Source organism: Heterodontus francisci, chromosome 11 (assembly GCF_036365525.1).
Source record: "Heterodontus francisci isolate sHetFra1 chromosome 11, sHetFra1.hap1, whole genome shotgun sequence".
Lineage (NCBI taxonomy): Eukaryota > Metazoa > Chordata > Chondrichthyes > Heterodontiformes > Heterodontidae > Heterodontus > Heterodontus francisci.
In genome coordinates, this window is record NC_090381.1 from 88670383 (window position 1) to 88686669 (window position 16287).

At 43.1% G+C, this 16287-nt stretch overlaps 1 protein-coding gene across 5 annotated transcripts in view; it reads left to right on the forward strand.

The window, feature by feature from the left end:
- The window catches only part of anos1b (anosmin 1b), a 238847-nt gene that overhangs the window by 26419 nt on the left and 196141 nt on the right, over positions 1-16287 (forward strand). For 4 of the 5 annotated variants that reach the window (XM_068042436.1, XM_068042438.1, XM_068042440.1 and 1 more), the window contains exon 1: positions 14220-14532. The exons of the other annotated variant lie outside the window; for it this stretch is intronic. In XM_068042436.1, coding sequence (XP_067898537.1) covers positions 14356-14532 — 177 coding nt within the window. In that variant the 5' untranslated portion in view covers positions 14220-14355. Of the gene's footprint in view, positions 1-14219; positions 14533-16287 lie in introns of those variants that run through there. 5 annotated transcript variants of the gene reach the window in all.

Genomic DNA, 16287 nt, shown 5'->3' on the forward strand with positions numbered 1-16287 from the left:
TTTCCCTACCACCTACCTATACTAGGGGCAATTGATAATGGCCAATTTACCTACCAACCTGCAAGTCTTTTGGCTTGTGGGAGGAAACCCACGCAGACACAGGGAGAACTTGCAAACTCCACACAGGCAGTACCCAGAATTGAACCCGGGTCGCTGGAGCTGTGAGGCTGCAGTGCTAACCACTGCGCCACTGTGAGAATCTCATTTCCTCTGCCTAACCAAAGTCTTTAATGTGAATTTCATATATCCTGCCTTTGTGTGATATAAATAACAGTGCAGATCAGAGTTAATGCTTTTATTTTAAAAATACATGATGTGAGAGCCCATGTTAGATGAAAACCATATGAGTGTGATGCTTTTTGAATGCAGTGCATTGGAATCCTTTACAATAAATTCATATTTACCACAAGGAAAAGTCCCTTTTCTGGATCTCTCCCGATAAAATATATTCATTTCTATGAATGAACAGTTTGGGAAGGACAAAAGTTACTAGTATTCAAGTTAAAGTTGGATTTAGATCTTTTAAAAAAATTGAAACAAAGTCATAGTTTAATAAAAATAAACTTAAAGCTTAATTTTGCCGAGTAGAGCAAAGGGATTTGAGACAGACATATCCCAAGATTATTAATTGGCCAGATGATAAGAAACAGAAAAAGTAAGACATATTTATATAGTTCCATATCATGTCTTCCTACAATGTCCCTCATCACTTCACGTATAATGAAATACCTTTGGAAGTGCAAAGGCACTAGGCCCCCACCTGCCAAGAAGAAGGCACATTAATTTTGTCATGAACATTGATTTTAAACTGTTACTGGAGTGAAGAAAGGACTTGTTAAACAGATCAGCCGTGGCTGGAAAAGACATTTTCATATTAACAGATAGCGCTTGGAAGGACAAAGGACCATTCCCTGACACATTCAACCCACAATGGACATTGGTCACCAGATATTGTGTGTAAAAGGAGCATTCCAGACACTGCTAAGGTGATACAATCCAACACGTGGTCAGACCAGTTAGTCACATGACTAACCTGCTTGGCAACCTGGGTTTTTCTGAATTGTACAAACAGTTTGAATTGAGAGTGTCTGTTTGCTGCTGGACTGAGAAAATCTCTCCTGTCTGCTCCTATCTCTTTCTCACAAGCCTCTGAATCCACTGAAGACACATGAACCCTAAGAGAGAAATGTCTCCTGCAGCGAATAAGGTTTAAGAAGAATACTGGGCCCCAACGAAAAGCAAGATCTACCTACAATCAAGGACTCTTGTGAGCTCGAAGTGAGCTCGAAGAACCATAACAAAAGCTCTTCAGATATTGCCTCAAACTTCTCACTTTATTTTTTCTTCTGCTCTTTTCTGTCTCTATTTTGCATGTGTGTATCGCGTATGCATGCCAGTATGTGCACATCGTGTATCCGTAGGCGTCAACCGAATTAGAGTTTAAGTTTACTAAATTTCAATCTTTCTTCTTTAAACCTAAGAAAACCCGTTTGTGTTGGTTTATTTGCCTTATAATTGGAAAGCAGTGAACAAGGATTCACCAAAGGGGGAGCTAAAAACACAGTCTGTTTAAAATTAAACCCTGTTACGGCAAAACCAGGTGAAGGCTGAAAGACACCTTCGTCACCAGGTCGTAGCACGGTTTTTATGCAAACAGATGTGGTAGGCAATTTGCATGCAAAAAAATCTTACAAAAAAGCATTTGGCTGAATTACGTATCTGTTTTGGGCTATTGAAGGAGGAAAATTAGCCAAGATTCCAGGATAACTTCCTACTTTTTTTCAGAGTTAATTTTTAGTGCTCATCTGACCCACAGTATCTTAGTCAAAGTCTCACCCTAAGAATGAACAAGGCCCTGTTTCACATGGAAAAACTGAAAACCTGAGCTTCTAATGGTATGTGTTGAGGAGGCGTTTTGTGGAAATATACATGGTAATAATTTTAGTTGAGTACACGTGACTTGTGGAGACTTCAGGGTTCAATCCTGGAACCCTGCGTTATTTATCTTGATGAACCCAGTGTAAATAGAGGGTGGAATTTTTTGCCTTAATGAATTCTTGACGTAACTTCAGTGGGATGCAACATCTACCTATTTTGGGGCATGCAGTTGTGTAGAAGGACCAGCTGCCTTTGAGGCAGTTAAAGAGGTGAACCAATTTTTTTTTTAACCTAGAAATGATGAAAATTCAAAGAATGATGCTAAAAATGGCAAATGTGATCGTATATTAAAAGCCATATTGTTAAAGAATATGTAGCTGGTAAAAGATTTAACTGACCAAATGGTGAACTATATGTGCCATCCTACAGCCTTTGCTTAACCATTGAAGAACAAGAACTTCGTTTAAATAGCAGTCTTCACATCCTCAGAACATCCCGAAACTAAGTGCCACCAATTAAATACTTTTGAAGTAAATGCATAAATAAATAAGTTACAACACAGAAACAAGCATTTCAGTCCAACAGATCTAACCTTGAATGTTGATATAGTTTCTGTCTCAACCATCAACCCTGGAAATGAATTTCCAGTCTCACAACTTTGTGTGAAGAATTTTCTCCTGTCCTCAGTTCTGAATCTCTTAATTAATCTGGTATCTACATGCATGCGTATTAATCCATCGCAATATCCCATTGGAGACAGCACTAAGCAAATTGTTTCCAACCAGTTGTAGATAGTATTATTCCTTTAAATCATATGTTGAAGCACCCTCTGTACGCTATTCAATCCATGGGCAAAAACACAATTATAAACGTTTCCAAAACAATATTTCATTTAATTAGAGGTATTTCTAAAGGCTATATTATTAGTTCCTGAGTCGTAGTGCATATAATTTATCATATCAAATATTTCTATAATAACAACCTTCTACATTTCCATTATTTTACACTTTTGGAGCCAGTACCACTTTGACTTCATAAGCCTACAGTTCCAGGGCTTGAACCTGAAAATATAATAAAGAATAGTCAGCAAGAACTTCAAATGGGAAGGTCATGCTTGACCAATGTTATTGAATTCTTTGAAGAAGTAACAGAAAGGTAAATAACAGGAATGTAGTAGATGTAATATATTTGGATTTCCAAAAAGCTTTTTAATAAGATACGGGCGGCACAGTGGCGCAGTGGTTAGCACCGCAGCCTCACAGCTCCAGGGACCCGGGTTCGATTCTGGGTACTGCCTGTGCGGAGTTTGCAAGTTCTCCCTGTGTCTGCGTGGGTTTCCTCTGGGTGCTCCAGTTTCCTCCCACATCCAAAAGACCTGCAGGTGATAGGTAAATTGGCCGTTGTAAATTGCCCCTAGTATAGGTAGGTGATAGGGAATATGGGATTACTGTAGGGTTAATATAAATGGGTGGTTGTTGGTCGGCACAGACTCGGTGGGCCGAAGGGCCTGTTTCAGTGCTGTATCTCTAAATAAAATAAAACATTGTAAACTTATGACTAAGGTATGGAATCCTGGGACAAATAGCTGACTGGATAGCAAGCTGCCTATAAAACAGAGAACAGAGAGTAGAGGTTAAAGGTAGTTACTCAGATTGGGAAATGGTCGGAAATGGTGTTCTACAAGGATCAGTGCTGGGATCACTGTTGTTCACCATTTAAATAAACAATTTGGGCTTTGCTATCGAAAGTGCAATGTTAAAATTTGAAAATGAAACCAAATTGGGAGGTTGTAATTCATACAGAGGAGGACTGCAACAAATTATAGGAATATATTAATAAAATTGTAGAATGAGTGTGTAATTGAAAAATGATCTTCAACATAGATAAGTGTGAGGTAGTACATTTTGGCAGGAAGAGTAAGGAGGTCACATACACGTAGAGACTTATAGAGCTCACCAACCTCCCCATCACCCCCTCCCTAAATGGCCTCCTGCAGTACCTGCAGTCACCACTGCTCCCAGTGACGCTGCCGGTACTGCAGAGCTGCCGGCCCTCTGATTGGCTGGCAGCTGTGGAGGCGGGAGCGCATCCCTGGAAGGGTCGGCATTCCCAACGGCAGATAGTTAATTGGCTGCTTGACGTGGAATGACTTTGGGGGGTCCAACGGCGGGGTCTCCCCCCGCCTTCTGGCCCCCTGCTGGGACCCCTGTCGCAAGAATATAGTTCAGCCCAAAGGGGAGGAAATACTCCTCAGTTAGTGTTTTGAAAAGTTCTTAAATCCAGGAGACGTGGTGGCCTGGATTTTGCTGTACTAATAATGGCAAGGCTGACAGTGCTGACCATTATTATAGGCTAAAAATGACACAAATTCCTGGCGTCCGCGCATGCATAATTGAACCTCGAATCCAGCAGTTGCTGTCTGTGATACCCTGTCCTTCCACAGGCTTCACTGATGGAAACTGCACAGAAATCAATGTTAGGGCATGAACGTCACGATTCTCATTCTAGAAATAGCTGAAAATGTTTGGGCTGTTCAATCAAGAGTAAGTGAGTTTATAACAGCATACTATGTGATAATTACCGCTGAACTCCCTGGCCCTAAAGCAGTCATTTGATGAATGTGGAGTCTCATTCCCTCAGAAGAGAATTAATGTTGCAGATATTTTTTTAAAGTAAAATGTAAAATAATTGTTTTCATAGATTTCCTGCATTGCTCTTTTATTAATTTCCCTAATCCCACGCGTATATCCCCATCTTTATTTTACTTCTTGTACAATGATTTAAATGTATTTTATATTTCCTGCTTTTTAGCTCCTGCTTAGCTGTCTCCATGTGTCAGTGAGAATTCTGCAATCTGACTGGTTGAACAGTCCAGCTGCTTGCCCTGCTCACAGACACCACAGATCCCCTGTAGAGGGCACCAAATTCAAACAGACACTGGAAGAGAGGAAGCCTCTGCTGACAAGCCTGTTAAAAGTCTGTGGGCAATTGCTCTTTTTTAATTCATTCATGGGATGTGGACATCGCTGGCTAGGATAGCATTTATTGTGCATCCCTTATTGCCCTTGAGAAGGTGGTGTTGAGCTGCCTTCTTGAACCGCTGCAGTCCATGTGGGGTAGGGACACCCACAGTGCTGTTAGGAAGGGAGTTACAAGATTTTACCCCAGTGACAGTGAGGGAACAGTGATATAGTTCCAAGTAAGGATGGTGTGTGGCTTGGAGGGGAACTTGCAGGGGGTGGTGTTCCCATGCATCTGCTGCCCTTGTCCTTCTAGTTGGTAGAGGTTGCGGGTTTGGAAGGTGCTGTGTAAGGAGCCTTGGTGCGTTGCAGCAGTGCATCTTGTAGATGGTACACACTGCTGCCACTGTGTGCCGGTCGTGGAGGGTGTGAATATTTGTGGATGGGGTGCGAATCAAATGGGCTGCTTTTTCCTGGATGATGTTGAGCTTCTTGAGTGTTGTTGGAGCTGCACCCATCCAGGCAAGTGGAGAGTATTCCTTCACACTCCTGTCTTGTGCCTTGTAGATGGTGGACAGGCACTGAGGAGTCAGGAGGTGAGCTACTTGCCGCAGGATTCCTAGCCTCTGACCAGCTCTTATAGCCATGGTATATATATGGCTACTCCAGTTCAGTTTCTGGTCAATGGTACCCCCCCCCCAGGATATTGATAGTGGGAGATTCAGCAATGGTAATGCCATTGAATGTCAAGAGGAGATGGTTAAGTTATCTCCTGTTGGAGATGGTCATTGCCTGGCACTTGTGTGGCGCGAATGTTATTTACCACTTATCAGCCCAAGCCTGAATATTGTCCAGGTCTTGCTGCATTTCTACACGGACTGCTTCAGCATCTGAGGAGTCGCGAATGGTGCTGAATATTGTGCAATCATCAGCGAACATCCCCACTTCTGACCTTATGATTGAAGGAAGGTCATTGATGAAGCAGCTGAAGATAGTCAGTTCCGAAGAAGGGTCACTGACCCGAAACGTTAACTCTGCTTCTCTTTTCACAGATGCTGCCAGACCTGCTGAGTGGTTCCAGCATTTCTTGTTTTTATTTCAGATTTCCAGCATCCCCAGTATTTTGCTTTTATTGAAGGTAGTTGGGCCTAGGACACTACCTGAGGAACTCCTGCAGTGTTGTCCCCGAGCTGAAATGAATGACCTTCAACAACCATAACCATCTTCCTTTCCACTAGATATGACTCCAACCAGCGGAGAGTTTACCCCCTGATTCCCATTGCCTCCAGTTTTGCTAGGGCTCCTTGATGTCATACTCAGTCAAATGCTGCCTTGATGTCAAGGACAGTCACTCTCACGTCACCATGTATGCGAGGCAAAAGCTGTTCCTTTGGTGCTCATAGCAAAATCTGGGCCATTGTGTGTTTTTGCTGAAATACCATTTTGTTGTATAAAATCAATTACCAAGGAAATAGAAACTTGTGGCGGGTGGGGGGAGGGGGGTGGTGGGGTGTGTGGTGGGTGGTAAAACGTATCTTGACAGTGGCACAAAACTGGCAATATGGAATTGGCACATTTTTTTACACTCCATTCGATGAAGATTGGCACACTGTTTTACACTCCACTCGATGAAATCAATTAAAATTACAATCAGGCAGATTGTAAAACCAGCTACTAATCCACTATCACTCATTTTGTGCTGCCACCCGTTGGGATTATGCCATAAATACAAGTTGTTTCCATGAAATATAGGTTTTATATTTTTATAGAGATCACATCACAGTCTAATTACTGGACTATTTTTACTTTGAAAATTCTTTTGAAGAAAATGTTCAAAACACAGCTTTCCCACATCCCACAACAACAGTATAATTAGTGTTCCTAAATCTTCCAGCAGCATTGAACCAAAACACAAACTAATATAGTGTACCATCAAACTATCTCTTTTCTCTCCTCACCTACTAATTTTGAATATGGCCTCATTGATGAGTAATGCAGCCTTAAAATAAATGGTTTCCACTCTTAGTCCAGGACTTAGTCTTCCTGACAATAGCTTCACTTTGACTGGACACTTACAGTGAATGGTTGATAACCACAACCATTTTTGTCTCTTTTCCATTTTTGACATTGGACGCTTGGCCACTGTATACAAATGTTTGCTAACTATTATGCAAATATATATTTCACCTTAGAATTTCTCCTATAAGTTCCAAATAGAATTTCTTATCCTCTGTACCTAATTATCATAAAAAAGCAAAATACTGTGAATGCTGAAAATCTGAAATAGAAAAGAAAATGCTGGAACGACTCAGCAGGTCAGGCATAATGTTGCCTACTGAGTCTTTCCATCATTTTCTCTTTTTATACATAATTATCTAGTTCCCTTCACTACACTACATTACACTCCCTACACTAATCACTTGGTAAGTAGCATAGAATCAACTAATTATAAAATAGTACACAAAATTTACAAATATTATTTAGAATGGTTGTGTCATATATTACAGACCTTGGCCCTTCAAGTAAGTTTCTCAGTTTAAAACAGAGTGCAATTAGCAACCAATTCAGAAAGATTAGTATTGAAATGTATAAAATATTGTCTCTTTCACTTATGACTTGTCATTGTAACTGTTGTTAAGGCAGTTTACAATCTAACTAGGTCTTTCACTTTTAATTCCTTTCAGGATAATGGTCCAAATTTTGCAATCAGCAGTGAAGTGACGGCCCTCGCTGCTGTCCTCAAAGAAAGCTGCCCACAAAGATCTCGCAATCTCTATGGCATGATTTTCACTTCCCCAACGTTTGTTTGAATTTGGCGCAAAGGCGATCTCCAGGTGTCTAGCAACATTGATAGCATCAGGCAGTGTAAGCAACCAGCCACACTGAAGTATTCTCACAAGACAGCAAACTAAGAGAGCAAAATAAATGATTGGGACACACTCATGGGATTAAGGTAGAAGCTGAAATATTATAAACTTTTAAAAAAATTATTTCAAAAATATGTGCTATGTTCTTATCATAATGGAGAAAATTGACATTCCATAAGTATAAAATTAATATTTTTAGGGCCAGGGAGGTTTTTTCAGCAGTAACAATGCACATTGTATGGCGTTAAAAACCCAGCTACACCTCATTCAACAAGGTGTAACATTTTCAAAGGTTTTTACAGCGTATCTAAAAGCAGAAAAAGGCAAGTTCTCCTCAGTTTAGTGTTTTGTAATTGAAAGCAGTCCACAGGGTCTTCAACAGCGCACCCTTTGGGGAAATGTAAAATCACTGACAGCAACTTCTGGATTTCTGATTTAACTGTAAATGTGCAGACTCCAGAAGTTACTGCCAGTTTCAGAGAAGTAATGATAGCAAACACATGGCAACTTTGCTACCATTACTACCGCAGAATCCATGCTGATATATGTGTGTATATATTAAAATCATCAGACGCATTACCTTAACAAATTGCTTTTGAAAATCCAAATATAATATCTTCTTCTCCTTCTTAAGCAGTCCCTCGGGAACGAGGATGACTTTTTCCACTCCAGGGTTGTGGGTCCTTAGGTGACTGAATAGTCCAATTCTGGATCCATACACTCTGCCACAGGTGGGGCAGGTGATGTTTGATGAAGCGAGTGGATGGGATGCTCGAATTTCCGAACATTCCTTCCGCTGTTTGCGCTTGGTCACTGCCTGGACATGTCAACGTAGTTCGAACTGGCTGGCACCTTCGTGGATGCTTCTTCTCCATTTTGGGCAGCCTCGGGCAAGAGATTCCCATGAATCAGTGGAGCTGTCACATTTTTTCAGGGAGCTTTAAGGACATCCTTGTAGCGTTCTGCCCTCCTGGTAGCCTCTCACTGTGACGGAGCTCGGAGTAGAAAGCTTGTTTTGGGAGACTTGTGTCAGGCATGCGGACGATGTGGCCCACCTAACGTAACTGACTACCCATGACCAGTGACCCAATACTGAGGGTGTTGCCAGAGAGAGGACACTGATATTGGAGCACCTGTCCTGCCACTGAATTTGCAGGATCTTGCAGAGGCACCGCTGGTGATATCTTTCCAGTGCTTTGAGATGTCTGCTGTACACTGTCCATGTTTCCGATGCATACAGGAGGGCAAGTAACACTGCTGCCCTGTAGACCACGGACTTGGTGCCAGATTTGAGGTCTTTGTTGTCAAACATTCTTTTCCTCAGATGACCAAGGCTGCGCTGGCATACTGGAGGCAACGCTGAGTTTCATCGTCGATGTCTGCCCTTGCTGAGAGGAGACTCCCAAGATAGAAGAAGTGGTCTACATTGTCCAATGGTTCACCATGGATCTTGATAGTCGGGTGTTTGTCTTCCAGATGTTTAGCTTAAGGCCCATTCTTTCATACGCCTCCATGAATGCATCGATGAGGGTTTGAAGCTCATCTTCTGAGTGTGCGCATACGCAAGCCTCATTAGCATACTGCAGCTCAATGACAGAGGTTGGGGTGACCTTGTTTCTGGACTGGAGGTGACTTAGGTTAAATAGTTTCCCGCTCGTCCTGTATAGTAAATTTAGTCCGGCAGGGAGCTTCATGGAGATGAGGTGGAGTGTTGCGCCACGGAAGACCTTAACAAATTGCTTTTGAAAATCCAAGTATAATATATTGGATACTCTCATCCACTAAGGTAATGAAATCCCAATACCCATTCCTTATTGCCTCCACAAAATTTAGGTGATGAATGGTACCATCTTGAAATGTGTTCTTAAGACTAACGGATCTATAATTCATTGATTCATATCTCAACTATTAATTTAGAGTTTTGGGGCTTCATGAGGAATTTTCCTGTCCTCAGACATGATATTTAAATTTATGAGGTTCTGGAAAATGTCAATTTAGTTTCTTGTGTATGTGATATCCTTAATTCTATCCTCAGCTTTGAATATCTCACTAAGTATACCTTATCACACTGTAGACTCTATATGTGTTACAATATTTCATATATGTGGTATAATTCTTGAAAAAGAATACAAATTTATATCCAGAATAAATCCTTTAAGTTCTAATTTTAGCTGAGTGACTTTGTTTTGCTTTTTTGAGAGCGCAGGGAAACATTTAACAAAAAAAAATATTTTGGAATTGAAAGCCACTTCTAAGAACAGACTGCGTAAGATGAATAGAAACAGTAAGACTATCTGGTACACAATTCACTCTTCAACATTCTCTCTGACAATTACAGGAGTCCTAAGAGAAATTTGTTCAGACTGTCATTTTTGGCTGCTAGAGAAAGCATAAAACTTGACAATAATCAACAACTTGGAGTCTCGATAAGAATGGCTACAAAGTAGTTTGTGTGGAAAATGGAAATGCCTATCTGGAACCAATCTAAGGCACAATAGGGTGCATCTGAATCATGCTATATTTAAACAGGAAGTTCTTGATGCTTTGAATGTAAAAGTGTGCAAATATATTTTTTTCCCTCACAACTGATCATCTTTTGTTGAATAGAATATTTTAAATTGAAATCCAATATTGGATTATTTTGTACTCTTGGAAAATGTGCCAGTATTTATGTTTGGTCACAGGCGGTCACAGAATGAAATGAGATAATACACTGTTGGGTAATATCACGTGTTGAAAATGAGTTATTTAGTTAGAGGCAGAGATTAGGTTTAGTGGTTTACAGTTATGGTTTGGTTAGGTGGTACAGGGAGGTATATAGTTGTCTCCCCTTCTGTTTATATTCCCATTTATTTATCGAGTTACTGTTGAAATGGAGCCTGATCACTTCGATTTGGTTCAAACTTTTATTACTTTGTTTCCAGTTTTTTTTGCCAATATCTGGTTGATTTACATCCTCAGCTCAGGTTACTGTAATGAGGTTGTTTCCAGTCCCTACCAGATTATGCCTTTCTGATTAGCGTTATTTGCTCAAGGGATGCAGCTTACTTATGTGTTGCAAGTTAGGTCCGCGTCTATTGGGGTGAGTTTTAGCATTAGAAATTGGGGAATAAGAGGGTAGGTCTGGATCAGGACCATAGTTTGGGTGGTTAGAGTCAGTATTAGAATTACAGGATGGCTACCCAACCCAAACTCAACCAGACCCGACAACATGTGTCGGATTCGGGTCGGGTTGGGTCTCTTTTCCAGGTCCAGCATTCGGGCTGGGATCGGGTCGGACAGGGTCAGACACGACCTTTTGATCAGGGAGGAAAAAGCTTCAAAATTGGAACAGCCAGGACATCAAGGAGGGAAATGTGCATCCGGATGCCAGACTAGTCTGCAGCGAGCAATTCCATCCGAGGAACAGCACAACCTCTTTGATATAATCAACTTCATTCCAGTAGTTGGGTCAGGTCGGGTGTGGGAAAAAAATCAAAGGACTCGGGCCAGGTTGGGCTCAGGTCGGATGTGGTTCTGTCGGGCTCGGGTCGGGTTTCAATTCATACCCAAGCAGGCCTTTACTTAGAATCATAGAATCATAGCCTATGCCAGCTCTCTGCAGGAGTAACTCAGCTAGTCCCACTCCCCCGCCCTTTCCCAGTAACCCTGCAGATTTTTTCCTTCAGGTGCTTATCGAACTCCCTTTTGAACGCATGACTGTGTGAATCTGCCTCCACCGCCCTATCAGGCATTGCATTCCAGATTGTAGCCACTTGCTGTGTAAAAATGTTTTTCCTCATTTTGCCTTTGGTTCTTTTGCCAATCATCTTAAATCTGTGTCCTTTGGTTCTCGACCCTTCTGTCAATGGGAACAGTTTCTCTCCATCTACTCTGTCTAGAGCCCTCATGATTTTGAGCACGTCTATCAAATCTCCTCTCAATCTTCACTTTTTGAGAAGAATAACTCCAGCTTTTCTAATTAGAATTAAGATTGTGTTTTTGTAGAGTTGGGGTTATTTTAGGGTTGGGTTTTAGGTCAGGTAAGTCTTGAGTAGGTAGGTAGAAATGGGAAAGTACTTAAAGGTTAAGGTTTCAGGTTAGGTTGCAGGGTTGTTAGGGTAACAATTGGGGAGATGAGAAGTATTTTATGGTTAGGGTTTCGGGTTACAGTTTCAGGTTACAGTCGGTGCAGGGAGGGTGAGGGTCAGGATAAGCATCAGGGTTGGGGGACTCTTTGAGAGGGCATTTTAGGGTTAGTGTTTTGGGTTATAGTCGGAATTAAGATTAGGATTGAGAGGATAGATTTGAGACTATTTTAGGGTTAGAGTTAGGGTACAGGTCAAGATCAGGGTGAGGATTTAGGTTTGAGGAACTTAGATTTGCAGTTGTGGGGTTTGGAGTATTTTCAAGTTGGAGTTTTGTGTCAGGATTGGGGTTTTTGTGTCAGGTTAAGGGTTAGATTTAAGTTTAGGTTTTGGGTTAAAGTTAAAGTTAGAATTAGCATTCATTGTTAGAGTTATGTTTTGGAGAAGGGTTAGATTTAGGTTATCTTAAGAGTTCTAGATTTAGGATTAGATTTAGGACTATAGTTAGAGTTACGGTTGGCCAAATATTGGAACAGCACAAACCTCATTTTACTGAAATGGAAAATTTATTTTGCAACGGAAACTCCAGATTGGGATGCATTCACTGAAGGCAGGTCTTTCACAGTGTAAGGCACCAGCCTATGCCTAAGTATGCCTATGTATTCTTCCAGGAATAACTGTGATAACATTGGAGGTGGGTGGGGGAACTTGGTGGGCAGGCAGCATTTGGAAGCGATATGTGTAATTTTAAATTTTGTGCCTGTATTCTGATGGCACCTTTGTAGTCTTCCAGGCCCTTACACACAATACCATGGTGTTCATGAACTAAAAAGGCTTCCACTCCACCAACTTTCAGGTGGTTGGTGACCAGCAGCGCAGGATTATGCAGATCAAAGCCTGCTTCCCTTATAACCACAGAACTTTGTATCACAGAAGGCCATTTGGCCTATCGTGTTTATGTAGCATTTTGCTCCAGAAATACAAAACTAATAACTTTGTCCTGTTCACTTCCTATAATTTTGCATCTTCCTCTGCTTCAAGTGGTCCCAGGCAGCGCTCATGTTTAAGTCAAATTTTCTGTGCCCCAGTTATTTAAAAGAGAAGGCAGGCTTGATGGGTGGTCCCAGGAGTCATAGCTTATACTCGGGGATAATACCCGTGGTCATAAAGTAAATACAGATACAGCAATATCCCTGCATCTCCCAAGGTAATCATTGAGCAAATTATTGGCATTTCAAAACAGTTTTTTGGATGCCTAGATAGTTTGGGGAAGGGGAGGTGGATCTTCTGGCAAGATCCTGGCCGAATGTCTAAGATCATCGTTGCTTGCAACATTTTTCAAAGTGCCAGCATCCAAACAGATAGTGGAGAAAGGGCCTCAAAACAGTGACAACACTGCCAATATCCCTGAGGATATCATCACAGTAATTGTTTTAGAGCCAGGGAAATAGCACTTGTGGAAGAGACATTTACCTGTCCATTTCATAGGTAAGCAATATCCAGCAGGTCAAAACACCAAATTCAACTTTGTCCTCCGCAGTAGCTGGACAACTATGAAAGCCCATTTTTGTAAGCCTTAAACAAGACTGCAAAATTATGCATTACAAAGCTTAACCAGCAAGAAAAAGGGCTGCATTTTGGAGGGCTGCTGTAACCCTTGAAATAGGCTGTCACAGGCCTGAATCAAACATTTCCTGGGCAGGGAGGCTAACTTCTGGAGTGTGGGTGGGAATAGGTCCAATGTGTCAAGATTCAATAGGGTCATAGGTGACTCACTTAGGAAAATAACAAGCCACTGTGTTACAAAACCAACTGTGTCATTCCAACAGATATTCCACGCCATATATAGAATGAAATAATTAAGAGCTATCCTACATTCATCATATTTAAAGACACACTAGGTACATTGAGTATTAAAGAAAGACTTGGATTTACATAGCTGCTTTCAAAAAGCATTTTACAACCCATGAAGCGCTTTTGAAGTATAGTCATTGCTGTAACAGGGCAGCGAATTTACGCACAAAGTTCCACAAATAGCAATGTGATAATGACCAGAGAATATGTTTTTTAGTAAAATTGTGGGATAAGTATTGGCCAAAACACTGGTGATATCTCCACTGCTCTTCTTCAAGATAGTGCTATGGGATCGTTTACGTCCATCGGAGAGAACGGATGGGGCCTCGGTTTAACAGTTGAAAGTTGGCACCTTGGACAGTACAGCACTCCCCGAGTACTGCAATGCAGTGCCAGCCTGCATTCCTGTACTTAAGTTTCTGGACTGAGACTTAAACCTACAACCTTGTGACACGGGGCGATAGTACCAACTGAGCCACAGCTACACGTTCATCCAGGGGGTGTGGATGCTGGAAGATGGGGTGGGGTGGGGGCGTGGTTTGACCGAGGAGTCGAGGACAGAACACACATGCTGCAGCTTTGGTCTCTTTTAATACACAAAGTTGCGCTGCCTGCCTGCTTGCAGCAGAGAATCTTGACAGCAGCGGCTGCAGCAGCAACAGGAGGACGGAAAGGTGCAGCTTGCTGTGTTGTCACTTGGTGTGTGTTTCTCGCTAGTCGGACGGAAGGATGCCGAGCGGGTTGTGGATGCTGCTCCCCGGGTTGCTGTGCTCGGTGCTGCCGCTGGGCAGCGGGCGGCGGCCGGGGACTGGCGCGGCGGCACCGAGTGTCTCGCGGGCCAGGTGCACCTCGCGCTGCCTCGCGCTGCACATCGCACACCTGAGCGCGAGCTTCAAGAGCCTACAGGTAAGAGCAGCCTGAGAGACTGGGGCATGGAGAGTGGGAGAACAACCGGACTGGGGCAAGGAGAGGGGGGAGATCACCCTGAGACTGGGGCAAGGAGAGTGGGAGATCACCCTGAGACTAGGGCATGGAGAGGGGGAGAACAACTGGACTGGGGCAAGGAGAGGGGAGAGATCACCTGAGACTGGGGCAAGGAAAGAGGGGAGATCGCCCTGACTGGGGCATGTAGAGGGGGGAGATCACCTGAGACTGGGGCAAGGAAAGAGGGGAGATCACCCTGACTGGGGCATGTAGAGGGGGGAGATCACCCTGACTGGGGCATGGAGCGGGGTGTTCCCACTAACTGGGACAAGGAGAGCAGGGGTATCACAGTGACTGGGTTACGGAGAGGGTTAGCTCACCCTGACTGGTACAAGGAAAGGGAAGAGATCCCGCTAACTGGGGCAAAGAGAGCGGGGAGTTCCCACTGAGACTGGAGCAAGGAGAAGGGGGTAGTTCCCACTGAGACTGGGGCAAGGGGTGGAGGGAGATCCCACTGAGACTGAGGCAAGGCAAGCGGGGCGATCCCACTGAGACTGGGGCATGGAGATGGGGGAGATCCCTGAGACTGGGGCAATGACGTGGAAGATCCCACTGAAACTGAGGCACAGAGAGAGGGTCATTCCCCTGAAACAGGGGCATGGAGAGGACGGTGAGATCTCCCTGAGAATGGGGCAAGGAGAGATCCTAATAAGATTGAGGCAATGAGAGAGGGAGATCCCACTGAAACAGGGGAGAGGGGGAGATCCCACTGAGGCTGGGACATGCAGAGGGGGGAGATCCAACTGGGACTATAGTAGGAAGAGGGTGTAAGATCCTATTCAGACTGGGGCCAGGAGCGGGGGAAATCCCACTGAGACTGGTGCAAGGAGAGGGGATTCCCTCAGAGTGGGGCAAAGAGAAGGGAGTTCCCCTCGCCCTCAATACTGGGAAAAGGAGAAGGACAACCTTAGAAAGTGGAATAGGGAGATATCAGACTGGGAGGGTGAACCCCAGAAACTGGCAGAGGGCAGTGGCAATTTTATGGACACTGAGCCAGTCAAAGGTCCTATGTGGATCCACTCCCCATAACTGGCCACCACTGACAGCATAGGTCTGTCTTGGCTGGCTTAGTTTTCAACTTAATGTATTCCATTTCTGAACAACCAGTTTGTATGAATCTTCTCCATCTTCGGTGATATCATGGATATTGTTAGAACCCATGCAGTGCATAAACAAGGACATTGAGTGGATCCTGTCCCTTAACCCAGCTTTTGCACAGGATCCCTGCAAAGCAAACATCACCCCTGGAGAACTAAGCCCCCTGAAACTGAGAGAATGGAAGGAGTGACCTTTGAAATTGGGATGGGGATACATAAAACCTCTCAGTCTGGGAGAAGGGAGAGCCCTGAAACTGGAATAGGGACAATGTTTTTACCTAGGCAATAGATGGAATCCAAGGAATCTGCAAACTGAGAGAGACTTCCAAACACTAATAAGCATTATCTCAATATCTGACTCTATACTTAATGGTTTTCAAATGTTTTAGCTGTAATATTATACAAGGTTTCTTTTCCGAACAAGAATGACCTGCTGAACAAATGTGAGGTAATGCATTTTGGAAGATCTAATGCAGGTGGGAAGTATGCAGTAAATGGCAGAACCCTTAGGAGCATTGACAGGCAGAGAGATCTGGGCGTACAGGTCCACTGGTCACTGAAAGTGGCAACGCAGGTGGAT